The 16,753-nt window shown below is 35.3% G+C and overlaps 1 protein-coding gene across 1 annotated transcript in view; it reads right to left on the bottom strand.

The window, feature by feature from the left end:
• Nucleotides 1-313: 313 nt before the first annotated feature.
• Nucleotides 314-16,753, bottom strand: part of LOC138704267 (uncharacterized) — a 132,873-nt gene continuing 116,433 nt past the window's right edge. Inside the window, exons 5-6 of the mRNA XM_069832138.1 lie at nucleotides 7,368-7,474; nucleotides 314-709 (exon numbers count right to left, since the gene is read on the bottom strand). Of these exons, the coding sequence (XP_069688239.1) occupies nucleotides 587-709; nucleotides 7,368-7,474 (230 nt within the window). The 3' untranslated portion in view covers nucleotides 314-586. The remainder of the gene's footprint in view (nucleotides 710-7,367; nucleotides 7,475-16,753) is intronic.

The following is a 16,753-nucleotide window of genomic DNA, read 5'->3' as shown; positions in this document are numbered from 1 at the left end:
TGGCATTTGACATGTTTCGGAACTACATACAGATTCTATCATCGGGACAAAAGGTAAGACCAGATTGTTGGGCTTGTTACAGCTGGCTAATCCGGGTGACTGAGCCCAGCGTAATGAGCCCAACAGAATAGGCGACCTCTCTGAACTTACCTTTCGCCCTGATGAAGGAACCTGTACCATATGTAGTTCCAAAACATAGAAATATCGAGTTTCAGGATATTGAATACCCACGCAAGCCTAATTGTGATCACAGTCACCACGAAAGCCTAAAAATCTCATATAAACACTCAATTTGTAAAAATGTGTGCAAATATGCAATTAAAAACTTCTCCGATCCAGGATATACTTTAATCGTGCTGCACACCTGGGCTAGCCAGAACAAAAGAATAAAAAAAAGATTACTGAACCATTGGTAAGTAAGAAAAGCTGTTCAACTTTTAGAGGAACTCACTGTATTGAATGATAAACTATAGGGCAGTTGGTGAGTTTGACGCTTCTGTCAACTGTACTGCGTGGCTGGGACTGGTAAGTCTTGGGTCGATGGGTCTAACTGTTGCGTCCTAAAGTGACCGAGCCTCTAGCAGGACTAAACGTCCACCTGGTGACACACCTCCATGTAGTCGGGGTTGTGCATGATGTCCTTGATCATGTCCTTGAGGATCGTGTAACGAGGGAAGATAGGGTACACCTTCGAATTCATATACTCTGTCTGAAACAAAGAAAGTACGATTTGCAACACTTAATTCTACATAATAAATACTGTGGAAATCGTCGTTGGATATAGACTAACATAAAATTCGAAAAATTTGTTCGAATCGAACCCAGGACCTCTCAGCTTTTGTGCGCTAAATGCTCTTTTCATCTGATAAGCAAACGTTCTTATGGGGGCAGATAAAAAATTTTTTTTTTTTCTTCCACCATGTTAATAATGTCAAAAGAAGTGCTTATACAAGTTTTGGCCACTCCACCGCAATTATGAGGCCATCCAGAAAGTGATTTTCCCTGGGGCCGTTTATAGAAAAAGCACAATTGCATGGAAATATTTATTGAAACAGATACAGCAATTGTTATGTTATTTGTCAACATATCCCCCACTGGAATTGAGACATTTGTCATACCATAGGATCAATTTTTGTGTTGTAGAAGTCAGCCGCCTCAGATCGGAACCAGTGTTTGACTGCGTCTGCACCTCTCTCTGTCGATCCCATGATATGAGAAATGTCTCAGTTCCGATGGAAAATATGTTGAAAAATAGCTCAATAATTGCTGTGTCTGTTCCAATAAATTTGTCCAATTAAATTGTGTTTTTTTTCTGTTAACGGCCCCTGGCTAACTTATTTTTTTACGGCCCCCGTAATTGTGGTCGAGTGGCCAAAATTTGTATAAGCACTTCTTTTGAAATTATGAACATTGTGAAAGAAAGAAATTTAACTTTTTTATCTGCCCCCATCAGAATGTTTGCTTGTGAGCTATGTGTAGAGAACTTTTAAACTTAATATCCCTTTTAGCTTTGTAGAAAAAGTAGTGAATCATAGGATAACTGTTGAGAAAATGTTCACAGAGTGGTTAATAAAAATATTCTATTAAACACTTGTAAAGATTGTGTAAGTTTCGAGATATCGATGGCCCAGAACCAGGTTGTTCTAGGTCCACTTTACTATTTCTTTTTTCAGGAGAGCTATTTTAAGTCCTGACATTCAAAGCTTCATGAAACAATTTGGAATAGCTTCATAGCAAACTTATGGAGAGGAATATTTACAATTTTATTCGATTCATATATGCAGATAAGAACTGGAAACAATGAAACACAGATTTCTTTCTTATAAAAAGTTGGACTTAGAACAGTCTGGTTCTCAGCCATCGATATGGTATATTAAGAAATCTTATAAGATGAATCGAAAAAAAATGAACAAATTTTTTAACTTCAACTCGAGACAAACTAGTGTAGGCCTGAGCATTATTCTTGTATAGCAGTAAATAGAAATGTAGAATAACAAGAAAAACAACTGCAATAACTACTTTGGGGAACTTGAATTCTTGATCACACAGTCACCATTATCAACAACAGGTTTCGTCATTACTGTATTATACATAATTCTCGAACTGTTGAATATGGATATAAGGATGTTCATTAAGATATAAAAGCAATTCTGTAATATATTAACACTTCTTAAAGTACTGGTACTTCTGTAAGGTAAAGCTTAGACATAGTGTCAAACACTTAAAAATGACTGTGACATTGTTTGTTAATCGTCATAAACATTTGTTTTCAGAGAAAATCTGACATGTTAAATAATCATTAAATAATAATAATAATAATAATAATAATAATAATAATAATAATAATAATAATAATAATAATAATAATAATAATAATAATAATAATGATAATGATAATAATAATAATAATTGGGGCTAGGATTTTGATGACCTATAAATCATAAAATAAAGTCCTAAAAACAATGCATTTATGACCTAAAAATCTTTCAAAAATGCCCTTAAAAATGCCCTATAAGTTGATCTTACATTCTAAAATTGGCTTAGTGGGAAAAGGAGTTTTGTGCTACTTAATATTTAGACTAGAAATTAAATTAAATTCTAGTATCAATATTTAAGTTTATCTCAAAATCTGTGCTTCACTGGCTGGCCATGATAATATCTTTGAAAAAGGTCAAATGACTTTATTGTCAAACGCCTGGCATTGGAAAACAACAACAACATTTAAGTTTATTTAATTTTACATAATTTTTTTCTAAGTGGTACACTTTAATTAATTATTTTGCCTGATGTAGTTTCCATGTAGTCCACCACAAGGCCACTCTTATCCGGAACTAGCAGGCATAGAGGAGTCTATATTGAAGGGATGTTTGGACTGATCCATTACATGGGGTGTACTACGTTAAAAGGACAATATTTGTGTAGGTAAACGATTAAAATATTATACAAAATAATGGTTATTAGCCACCGGTGTAGCTCGGTCGGTTAAGGCTCTTGCCTACCGATTCGGAGTTGCGCTCGGGCGCGGGTTGGAGTCCCGCTCGGGCTGATTATCTGGTTAGTTTTTTTCCGAGGTTTCTGCCAACCGTAAGGCAAATGTCAGGTAATCTATGGCGAATCCTCGGCCTCATCTCGCCAAATATCATATCACTATCACCAACTCCATCGACGCTAAATAATCTCGTAGTTGGTACAGCGTCGTTAAATAACTAAGTAAAAAATAAAGGGTATTAATGGAAAAAATATGTGGACAAAATATCAAAGGAAATAAACATTATTTTTATATTAATAATGGAGATTTGTGTCCAAAATTAAATGAAAATGCCTAAAAAATGTCCGAATAACACAAAAGATGCTCTTATGAGTTGAAACAGGCAAAAAATGCAAAAAAAAAAAAAGTGCCCTAACAAACATGTCTTAAAACACTCAGTTTATCACATAACATATAAATACTACAGCGGCTATGTTTCTGGCTTACTAGAAAAAAAATGCGATTTCATCAAAATCCTAGCCCTAATAATAATAATAATAATAATAATAATAATAATAATAATAATAATAATAATAATAATAATAATAATAACAATAATAACAATAATAATAATAATAAGTTAATAATACCCGGTAATAATAATAATAGTAATAATAATAATAATAGACGTAAACATAATTTCAGCTAAGTGGAAGGAGAGAAGCGAAACCAAGCCACGATTCGGTCCACAAAGGGTGGATGTGTCTCAGAGCTATGGACAAGGCAACATAATAGGACGAGGATACTCGGAAGATAAATTTTATTCCTCTACTTTAAGAGTCGTATAGCTTCTTTCCTTGTCAAGACATGCAACTCAGGAGCTTTACAAAGTAGTACTTAGTCGTAATAATAATAATAATAATAATAATAAAGGTGGTGGTGGTGGCAGTGGCAGCAGCGGTAGCGGTAGCAGTAGTAGTAAGCAAGGAGATGCACTATCACCTTTACTTTTTAACTTTTCTCTAGAACATGCCATTAGGAAAGTCCAGGATAACGGAGAGGATTTGGAATTGAACGGGTTACATCAGCTGCTTGTCTATGCGGATGACGTGAATATGTTAGGACAAAACCCACAAACGATTAGGGAAAACACGGGAATGTTACTGGAAGCAAGTAAAGAGGTAGGTTTGGAATAAATTACGAAAAGACAAAGAATATGATTATGTCTCGTGACCAGAATATTGTACGAAGTAGAAATATAAAAATTGGAAGTTAATCACTTGGAGAGGTGGAAAAATTAAAGAATGTTGGAGAAACAGTAACAAATATAAATGACACTTGGGAGGAAATAATAAATATGGGAAATGCGTGTTATTATTCGGTTGAGAAGCTTTTGTCATCTAGTCTGCTCTCAAAAAACTGAAAGTTAGAATTTATAAAACAGTTATATTACCGGTTGTTCTGTATGGTTGTGAAACTTGGACTTTTACTTTGAAAGAGGAACAGAGGTTAAGGGTATTTGAGAATAAGGTGCTTAGGAAAATATTTGGGGCTAAGGGAGATGAAGTTACAGGAGAATGGAGAAAGTTATGCAATGCAGAACTGCACCTGACATAATTCGGAATATTAAATCCAGATGTTTGAGATGGGCAGGGCATGTAGCACGTATGGGCGAATCCAGAAATGCATATAGAGCTTTAGTTGGGAGCCCAATCTGTGTGATTGCGACTTCTCCAATTTCAAAATGTATTATTTGGATTATTTGTTAAATTTACATACCGGTAGCAGTTTTTGATGTAGTTTTAACAGCTCCTGTTATTAATCGAAAGATTTAATTTTGTATTTTATTAAGTTTTCTACATTTGTGTTTATTAACATTTGTTTACAATTTATTTAAAACTTGGTTTTATATATATTTTGTAAAAGTTTCTTTAGGTAGGTAAGTTTTATATTTTTTTTTATGCTCGACCATGCCGAAATGTAGTAGTTATACACCTGGTAGCAGTCCTTTAATGCACGTCATTAAAGTACACCTACTCATTAAAGTAGAGGTGTTCAGCCAATGACAAGTCAGCTTACAGGTGTTCAGCCAATGACAACTCAGCTTTGTACCGTTTAAAACCGCAAGTATCGATTATTCTCGGATATGCAATCGAAAGAGAATTAGCGAAAAGTCACGGAGGCTGGAAATCCAATACTGTCGCAGAAGATTATGTTCTGTTACTATAATAATTAGAGTTAATTGTAAATAATATTCAAATAAATTCAATTTGTCATCTCGCTTTTCAATTCTAAATCAGTTTTCAGGTTATACCAGAGTAATGTTCATCTTATTCTGTGCCAAGGTCAATGAAGTTCGGCCTCGGAAAAAATCGATACTTTCGCGTCTGCGCACATCTCACAATTCAGGTCAGTTCGCACATAACCATAATTTTGAATACTTTCAAGTTAGAAATATGGTCGAGCATAAAAAGTCGTATGAAACTTGCCTATAATGGTAATTAAGACGCTCGTATGAAAATTATGAAACTCTCTTGCGCTCGTTTCATAAACAATCATACTTGCGTCTTAATTACTACCGTGCCACGAAGACTGGCGTACCACAAGGCTCTGTCCTAGGACCTTTACTATTTTCTATTTATATTAATGATATTTCTTCTAATCTAACATCCTGCCGACACCATATTTATGCTGACGACATACAAATCTATCTGCATACTCGACCTAACTACATAAATGACGCCATAACTAAAGTTAATGATGACTTGAATTCTATATCCATATGGTCGAAAACGCACGGACTTAATTTAAATGCAAGTAAATCGCAGGAAATCTTAATAGAACATCAAAGATCGAAGTGTGACAAGCAAAATTTGCCACCGATAATTGTAAATAATACTACTATTCCATACAGTACGACTGTGAAGAACCTTGGTGGTATTTATATGGATTGTCACCTGGAATGGAATGAACAAGTGAATCACACTTCCAAAAAAATATTTTCCATTATTCACTCATTAAAGCGACTGAAGCACTTTCTTCCTAATAAATTAAAATTAATCCTTGTACAAACACTCGTGATGCCACACTTCGACTACTGCGATATTATATTAAGTAACCTCAATGCAAATTTGAGCAACAGGCTACAACGTGTGCATAATGCGTGCGTCCGTTTTATTTGCAATATTCGTAAGTATGATCATGTTTCCCCGTCTTTCCAAACTCTGTCTTGGCTAAGGCTAAGCGATCGACGAGCCCTGCATTCTCTTGTTCTCTTATTTCAAATTCTGCGCACCGCTACCCCAATCTATTTGGCTTCTCGTTTTCAAAATTTATCCGCATATCATCAGCTAAGTACAAGATCTCATCATAACAATTTACTCATTATACCCTACCACAAGACATCTTTATATTCTTCATCCTATACACTTTCAGTTGCTAGAAATTGGAACTCGCTTCCGAGTGATATAATGGGTTGTTGGACAATAACTTCATTTAGGTCAAAATTGCATAAATTCTTACTTAACAGATGAATTGCTGATTAATATATGTTACTTATAATGAAACTAACATCTGTCCATTCTTATTATTATTATTATTATTATTATTATTATTATTATTATTATTATTATTATCATTAATTTTTCTAAATAGATTTACAAAACCTCTAATGACAATTACATTAATATTCTCATTATAGAAATAGAAATATATATATTCTCCCTGTAACATAGTCCTAGTAAGCTTATATTAAATTAATTTTCATCATTTTACTAGCTATCTCAAATATTAAATTAATTATAATTCATTGAATTAAATTAGCTCATAAATTAAGTTACTACTTTACCTTATAGATTTATCTAAATTTAAATAAATGTGTAGTGAAGAATATTGCTGGAGAACCTTTTAAGTGTAGTGTAAATATTTGTAATTTAAATTTATGTATTATATTGATTAAGGCTGGTTGAGTGGAAGAGAAGGCCTTATGGCCTTAACTCTGCCAGCGAAAATAAAACATTATTATTATTATTATTATTATTATTATTATAGGCTCGTTACATAATGTACTATTACAAATCTACTCAAGAAATTTCTTTCATGATAATTCTGTGTTAAAAATCATCTTTAATTGGCCTTATATGTTTCAGTTCATGTTAGTTCATTTTGTCATACCACAATCACTCTGTTCTTACCAAACTGACATGGTTCCTAAATTAATTAACTAGCCTCTCATCAAGTTGTTCTTAAAGAAGGATTTCAAAATAACCTGTGATACTCCTATGCCAGTAGCTGAGATTTACTTTTGTGCTCGTGTTTCTGTGTAACTCTTGCATATGATGATCATATGGATCGTGGAAATGTAGGTTCATATTTAGCCAGAATGGCGTTTAGAGATTACCTTCAATTCTCGAATGAGGTTCCTGAGACCAGAGTACTTCTTCAAGAGGCGGTAGAGGTCATTGGTCATCTGTGTGTTCTCAGACTCAATCTGCAGCGTTGTCATATCTGCAACAGTAAAAACGTGTCAATTTATCATAATACTCATAATTAGAAATCAATTAGCACTTACTTTAAATAGGTACCATAATATATTAATTATCGTTTTATGGATTTTCTTTTACTCTTCTTGTCAATAGTAAAACGTTTACTTTGGTATTAAGTAGTAAAAGTTGGCAAATTTTGTCGCATTTAATGCAAGTCCAATGTTTAATTTTGGCTGTTGTCAAATGTGCTGTTTTTTTTTTAATTTATTGATATTTGGAAATTTAATTTATTATACTATATACATACACAGACAGAGACACACATAGGATGATTCTCGAGGATTTACAGTCACTTACGAAGCTTATTTCCGAAGACATTCCGAGAGCAAGAAATGTCATATACATAAACATGTGTCCTAGTCTCAGTATTTTCAGAGTTATACACTAATTTGAAGTTGCTTGTAAAATACCATTATTCTTTAATTTTAAGGGTAAAAAATATTAGGCCTACAGATAAAAATTTAACTATTCAGGAGTATAATTTTTTTTAATTAGCTAGTATTTTGAAGCTAAAAATGTGTTGTGAATTCCATTGTTGCTTCGTAAAGATTTTTTCATTATTATTTTTAAGACCAAAATTACATTTTTCTTACGATTTATCGCAACAATTGTTACAAATCACGCCGTGTACATTATGATGCATAATTAAACTGTAAAGTCGTATGATTTGTAACAATTTTTGTGATAATTGCGTAAGAATGGTGTAATTTTTAGTTAAAAAGTGAAAAACAAAATCTGTACAAAGCAATTAACAATACATTTTTAGCTTCAGAACACTAGCCAAATAAAGAAATGATACTTCTGAATAGTTAAGTCTCTATTTGTAATATTATTTTACCTTTAAAACTAAAGACAAAAGGTATTTTAGTCACAACTTCAAATTAGTGTAGTTCTGAAAATATTGAGATTAGGACACAAGTTTATATGACATTTTTTGCTCAGAAAGTCTTCGTAAATAAGCTCTGTAAGTGCGGTAAATCCTCGTGAATCACCTTGTATATCAGTGGTGGTTCCTCGGGGGAGGGAAGGGGAGGGAGGAACGTCCTCCTCACATTTTTCTTCTTCTGAAAGTAAATACAAAATAAAATATGTGCCTTGAAATTCGAGGAAGATTCAATAATTTTTAAGTTCACAGCTATAAGAAAACCTCGGTTGATCGAGTTTTAAACGACGTGAGCTTATATGCTGCGCGAAAAATGTGAGTTGGATGCGAGATGTTTGTGAGGAGCAAAGTCAATCCTTTTCTCTTCTATTGCAGTTAACACACATAGACAACAGCGCCAGAGAAAGAAGCAGAGTTTTAAAACAAATAAATGAAAGTGTAGGGAGGAGGCTTTCCCCTATTCTACTCATGGGCGGCAAATAGTATAGCAGACAGAAACTGACTGGTCGTGTAGCAAGCTCGCTACCGCCGCTGCCATCTAGCGATGTTGCATTCAACCAGAGCCTCGAGCCACAATAAAAACAGTTTTAACGCAGAGTTGTGAAAGAGACCATATTAAGTTATACACTTATTTTTAAATTATAAATCAAATATTGCTCACCGCACTTTATAGGCTATTATTCATGGTTTGAAACTTTCGAGGATATTTGAGTAGCTTAATATCAAAGACCTCAATCGAAATTTAGATAGTTGTGGTTTTATATACAATTTTTCATGATCTTTCCAGTTATAGTGAAACCATATGCAAACTCTAACACTACATTTATAAAATAAATTGTGTTAAAAATTACAAAGAACACTGAATTAAAAAATTGCCTCTAGATCAAAACTATGGAGAAGACAGATGTCCGTCTTTGATATTAAGCTACTCATTTGAAAGTTAAAGTCGGGTTTATATAAAACAAAGAGGAAGTAGTTCTACGTTGGTATCGCAGATCTTTACGGCCCCTAAAATTCACCTCCATTCATTTTCTACTAGATAGAGCAACAGCCAAGTTGTCAGTTTTGTACAAAATTGTATTTGAAATTGAAAGTACCCCAAACTACATTATTTTTAACATAAAAAATGAATCGGCCACCGGCAGCTTACTTAAACCTTCAAGCTATATTTGAACAATAATGGTAGTAAGACTTTACAAGAACTGACATTTTTCAAAAGATTGTGATACTGAACTAGGGTTGCCAAATCTCCGGGCGCCGCCCAGAGTGCCCGGTTTTATGAATCCAACTTCGGCCGACAGGAAATCTTTGCCCAGAGAAATTGCGTTCGAAATGTTAATAATTAGCAATGTTGTAGTGAAAATTCACTGTCCATCATAGAACTTTAAAAGTGAGCGTCTGTGGTAGTGTTGTTGCTTAGCGAGCTTCACTTTTCGCACATCAGATATAGTCCGACCATCGGATCTGTGCCCCCGTAAGATATGCGAACTGAACCTTAATTCCTTTTCAGCCTCGGCAATTCATTTCTCTCCCTGTATTCCTATTTCTCTCTTTTCTACCCCTCTCCCTTTCTCTCCCCCACTACCCACAATTTTGAGCCTTCTTGCGGGACAGTTTATTTGCACTTGCAGTCCAGTGTTGTCAACTCAACATGAATACTGTAGCACGGAGTGGTGAAAGAAATATTATTAAGCAAGTAATAGCATTTTGCATGAGTCAATCAGCGTCAATAGACCAACTCGAATTAAATTATGAATAAGTAATAATTAACCTTACAGTATTATAAGCAATATTCAAGAGACATGACACTGATTGACGGAAGTTTGGCAACATCCCTATTCGGCAAGGTTCGTGGCCTGCTGTTTGACGTAGTGGGAGAGAAACGGGTGGAATGGGGTGAGTAGAGGCGTTAACTTTTCCAAGAACGACGACAGCGCTGAAGGGCATAGATCCGATGGTCCGACAATACTAGCCTGTCACACTACGCCAACAATGAAAGATGACGTAAATAGAAAATTAAAACAGATAATTTTGATATGATGATAATATATTTCAGAAATATGACTTCAATCAATTATTTTCAATTAACTTTTGCCATAACCCAGATATGCCTACTGTCCTATTAAAAGGACAGTGGTCAATGTTTCAAATTACCCTCTCTACAGTCAACGCATTTGCTTTTTCACAGGTGTCACTATTACTGGTCTTAATTAGAGGCTTGGTAAGTGTGGTAATACTGGTAATCAGAGTTCTGGTCACCGTTGAGTTTGAGATGTGGACGCAAATCAGATATGAAAGTTAAATAGTGTTACAGTACGAAATTATTTTACAAATTGTTGTAGATCAAATTACTCCTAATAAACATAAATATAAAGTGAAACCACAATGCGTTCGAAATATCTATTCATTGCGACATGACAATGACGGAAACTTATGTGTCCTTTTAGAAAGGACAGTAGGCATATTCCCATATATTTTGAAATTGTTTCGCTTTTCAAATTTTAGTGGATTTTCCGTGCATGAAATGCTATTTACGTTAGAAAATTATGCTACGACAGAAATTTCATCTCTAATACAGGCCTATCGCTACAATGCAGCGTACAACTGCCACTGAAGACGTAACAGACGGGGATTCAGGGGACAAACGTGATGTTAACACCTACTAATCTATCTGGTTCACGGCTTACAGCAGGAGTATAGCCTTCTTGAAGAGGAGGGGGAGGGTTTAGGAATGGGGTAACAAATTTGTTGCATGTGAAGAGCAGACGCAAAGTCATAGCAATGTTTCTACGAACACAGAAAGATCTGAATACTTTCAAGGGAAAAATTATTCCGGGGCCGGGTATCGATCCCGGGATCTTTGGCTTAGCACATCATCTCTCTGCCGACTGAGCTACCCAGGAACTACACCCGATACCATCTCAACTTTTCCCTTTATTTCCACATACCTCAAGTGGGCTGACAAGACGCATGAAAGCCAACATTGAGTGCACACAAACTCTGTGTGACTTGAATTGTGGTTTTCTGTCAACTACTTCAGTGACATATACATCATGCAAATCTGGCTTTCAGGTATACGAATTTGTGTGCACTCAAAGTTGGGTTCTGGCGTCTTATCAGCCTCGTGTATAGTTCCTGGGGTAGCTCAGTCGGGAGAGCATTCGTGCGCTAAGCGAAGGGTCCCGGGATCGATAGCCGGCTCGGAACAATTTTTCCTTAAAAATATTTCTTGTAATTGTTAATACGCGTAATTATTCAACAATGAATGGAAGTGAAAAAATATATTATATTTTGGACAATTTAGGAAACTCAGTTTACAAGAACAGATTATTGCTATACAAAACGTAAGACCAACCTCAATACTACCCGGTCTTATATACACAAACACACACACGCACGCACACACACGTGTTCTGGCCATGGGCAGGTCTTTCACTGCAAACCCAACATTCTCCAATCTTTCCTATTTTCTGCCTTCCTCTTAGTCTCCGCATATGATCCACATATCTTAATGTCGTCTATCATCTGATAGCTTCTTCTGCCCCGAACTTTTTTCCCGTTCACCATTCCTTCCAGTGCATCCTTCAGTAGGCAGTTTCTTCTCATCCAGTCACCCAACCAATTCCTTTTTCTCTTTCTGATCAGTTTCAGCATCATTCTTTCTTCACACATTCTTTCCAACACAGCTTCATTTCTTATTCTGTCTGTCCACTTCACACGCTCCATTCTTCTCTACATCCATATTTCAAATGCTTCTATTCGTTTCTCTTCATTTCATCGTAATGTCCATGCTTATAGTACACCCCAAGTATTTGAAGCTGTTCACTTAGAATTCGCAATTTTTCTTCATTTTTCTTGCGACAACCGTGGTCTTCGTCTTGTTTGCATTTATCTTCATCCCATACTGCTCCAGCTGTCGTTTATCTCCTGTAATAGACTATATCCCTTAATCATGTTTGCAGTTTTTCTTAGGAAGGATAAATGCGGTAGCTTTCCGTTGCTTTCCGCACACCACTCTCTCTTTAGGATCATAATAGATCCCAGGGGGGCTCAAGCGTGGAGGTGAGGAGAGTGAATTTGACTAATTGGGTCCTCCGGACTTCACCGAAATTCACTGCAAGGGTTAAATATCAGTTCTACCAGAGTTTTACATGTATGCATGCAAGCTAAGGTGTCATTTTGTGCTGTTAACTTCTTTTCTCCTCTTAAGAAATATGCAGGAGCCGCTACTATATATATATATTTCAGGATAAAGTTCGAGGCAGAAGAAGATGATAGACGACTTATATGGATCATATGCGGAGACTAAGAGGAAAGAGAATTCTGGGTTTGCAGTGAAAGAACTGCCCTTGGGCAGAAAACTATGAATAAATTAATACGATGATATAAAATTTTAGAGAGGAAAAGAACACTGAAAATGGTGGCGGTGGCGAAAATTTAATCGTGCGCCGAGCCACTGTGTAACCTGCAACGTGCATAGCACCTATGGAGGGAGGCGGACACCCGAAGGGGAAGTGAAGCAACTCTCTGACTTATTAACGGATTTTCATTTTCCTTACGTCAATCACTTAAATGTAATTTTATACAGTACAAGGCTACAAACTAACGTTTAGTACGTGTAACGAGGAAATAAATTAACAATAAATGAACAATATCACAACTTAAAATTAACTGTCTCCAGAATGTCTCTGCGACAAAGTTTCAAAATCAGGAATTATGTCACTTACTGCCAGTCGTAGTTGATCACGAAGGTATTTGTCTGTCAGTCGTGATCTAAATTTGGTTTTTACTATTTTAATTGTTGAAAGTAATTTTTCACAAACGTAAGTTGTAGCGAACATGGCTTCAACAGAGCAAGGGACAGAACGAAGCTTCGGATATTTATTTTTTGGCAAAGATTTGAAAGTTCAACATTTGTCAAGTCCTTATATCTGGCTTTCATTTGACATCACATAGTAAATCAGTGAGTTCAAATTGAAGAGCTAACCGCATTATTCGTACATCTACTGAAAAAGGATCGACGTACAGAGATAATGATGATGATGATGATGATGACAATAACACTTAACCTTTTAATGTTTCATCAGTAACATGTAGTATAATGCCGTTTTATGTTATACAACCGTTTTCCTCGTAATACTTGTGAACAAATCATACATTTAATATTCTCATCATATTGACAGCAAAAAAATGTGTCCTCCCATCCTACTTGGAACTTTCGTACATGGTTTCGAGAGAGACATATGCCATTCGCAGGTCAGAGACAAATACAATTGGAACGGAGTTTGACTGCAGTGAGTGAGAGGGTGGGGGTTGACGGAGGTTAGAAGCAAGCGAAATGCACAGCTATCACTGCGAGCCACAAAGTCTCACGAGTCACGTTCTCACCATGGCTGCACTAAGCGAATGCTGTTCGTATTGTGAAAAGCTGTAGAACTGTTATAAAGAGGAATGTTGAGAGATCAAAGCAAATTGAACATTTTTAGCTGTCAAAACTTCATTAAGACCATAAAGAAACACTTCTGATTTTCTTTAAAGTGATGGCAGTTCTGATGTACAGTATATATGTAGGCTTATGTATCTGAATTTTGGATAATGGAAATATAGCATAAATTAAGAAATAGAGATAGCAGAAATAAGAATCTTGAGAAAGGTAGTAGTGAATTATACATTCTAACTAATAAAGATAATATCAAAAATAAAATTACAAACATGTAGGGACAAAATAAACCTGGATCGCGTAGATAGATGGATAGGAGTGTACTAGAATAAGCATTTAAATATGGATAGGTCGAGGAAACACTGTATAGAACATTTTTTCTCTCTACACGAGACCGAAACTAGTTTTACATGCTTAATTCATGATAGCTGATATGATGAACATCATAAATTTAAAACAGGCCTGAAAGGTCATTGAATATGAATTTCGGGTACACCACTTCGCAACCACCAGGTCCGTGATAGCTGTACATCGAGGTCTGTGACACAGAGCCTCCAGTGATTTGATACTCGTATATGCTATGAAGCGGTGTTTGCCAGGATAACCACGCCTTTGATAATGATACACTGAGGTTTGCGGCAAGGTTAGAGAAGGTTTGATGAGGGTTTAGCAAGTGACAAGCCTAGGTCTGTAATAGCCCTGCGGTTATCCCAGTGAGTTCACACGTGCTAACAAGTGGTTTATCCTAATTAATATTAAGTTTATATTCACCACCAGGGCTGTGATTACAATACACTGAGTTTTGTGACAAGGTTAGGGAAGGTTAGATGAGAGTTTAGCTAAGTGACTAATCGAAGTCTATGACAGATAGCCCCAAGGTCTATGATACATAGTCCCGAGGTTATCTTAGTCATCCTACAGATATTGTGGGTGCTACGAAGTGCTACTCCCCAGTGTACTTTTTACAGAAAGCCTGATGTTTTGAGATGTGATATATTTTTTTCTATCAAAGATCACATCTCTCGTAAACTCTTGAGTCTGTAGCCATAGTAGGAAAGATTTAACTAGTATATCAATAAGGTGACATTTATTTATCTAGCCTGACGACTTTACTTCCTTGGTTTGAATTGTAAATTATTTAAACATAGCGTGTAAGAGGGCCTTAGACTAGAAATGTTTAGTTTAAATGTAGTTCTGTTTATAAGTATGCATAAGGATGCAATTATTTGACTTATTTGAACTGTTGTATCAGTGAAGCGAGGTGAGTCAGTGAAGTTATGGTTTTACAGTGCAGTGAACAGTTCCGATCAGTGATAATTTATAGCGTCAATGAAATGTGTTCTATAGTGTCAGTGAAATGTGTGCTCAAGTGTCAGTGAAATGCGTCATAGTGCTACTACAGGGAATGATATGAGAGTAAAGTGAAAGACTATTGAAACTTATGTAGGACCTATACATAATTATGTAGGTTGTATTGTAAAATTAGGTGTTTTATTTTATGTTTTATTATTATTGTGTTAAATTGTATTGTGTATTCTTATTGTATTGTGTATAAAATTGTATATGTGTTGTAAATTGTATTATGTATTGTAAATTTTATTGTGTATTGCTTATCATTTTATTGTGTATTGTTAATATTGTATATACCACTGCCACCGGGTGCTTGCCCACTTGCAGTGTAAATAAATACATACATAAATAAGTTACATACATACAATAAAAATAATGACAGTGGACTTTCCAAATAACTACTGATACAAAGAATTTAGATCTAAATATAAAAAGCAATAATTTTTGTAACCATTTTACGTAGAAGAAATCTTAATAGCTTTATTATAACAACATAAGTTACTCGGCGCAACTTTGTTGTTTTTATTGATGCTTAGTAGTGACGAGTGATGGTTGAAAAAATTGGTACCGCATTCTTATTGAACGTTTGATCTCGCTACACAGACAGACATCTGATTTGTGTTTCATTATTTCACGTTGGAATGAAACGAAAAGATGGTTTAAGTTCACAAATTTACATAGGCTACTATATCTGGGAAAATAAACAAGCGAGTTTCTTAACGCACTGAGGATCACTGACAGGTTAGATTTGGTTTGTTCAGTCTTTTGGTATGTCTTGCGTATATGCATTTTGGTAGATAGGTACACAAATAAATTTGCTCCAGACCGAAGGAAGAGGTGGTTTCCCGCTTAATGCAACAGAATGGTGGTACTAGTGGGAAATGCCTCACAAAACCATCGGTCAGGTAGACATAGCCAATAGGCCTATGTAAGAAACAAAACAAAGGTACCGGTATTTGGAGCGGGTCTAATTGGGTTTACACCCTTCACAGTGATCACATCGTGTGCTACAATTTTGAGATTATTTTAAAATGATTTAAATGCTTTTTGTTCTCCCGTTTGTTGTGTAGTGGGATCGAAGATTTACTGTTCACGTTCATAAAGTCTGTATATATTGCATTATAGATCCCGTCGGGCCAGAATTATGCAGTTAATGCATGAATTTGTAGTATGTCATAGGCACAATACAACATAGAATGTTCGGAAGTAAAAATATAATTTGATAAGAGAAAATATTGAAAACATTGTAACAGAACAGTATTGCAATTTATTTTAAAAAATCACAATAACTTACTTATTTGTATAGAACAGCTGCACATCTCTCATTATTCCTTGTGAACAACAAACAAAACAAAGATTTGCTTTTTTACACCCGGTACCCGCAAAGTTACTGAAACTTTTCATCTTTTGTATGCCTGGATTGAAATGTTTATTATACGATCTAGTCTCCGTTTTAACTCATTGTGAAATTTTAAGGAAGTGAGTTGGTCTGCCAGGTTGCTTAATCTCAGATTTTTCTTCCGAAGTGCGTGCTCAAAACGTCTGTAGCTTTTAACGTTGTAAACTAA

Source organism: Periplaneta americana, chromosome 8, assembly GCF_040183065.1.
Source record: "Periplaneta americana isolate PAMFEO1 chromosome 8, P.americana_PAMFEO1_priV1, whole genome shotgun sequence".
NCBI lineage: Eukaryota > Metazoa > Arthropoda > Insecta > Blattodea > Blattidae > Periplaneta > Periplaneta americana.
Note: the sequence above shows the minus strand (reverse complement) of the source record. Positions and strands in the feature narration are given on the sequence as shown.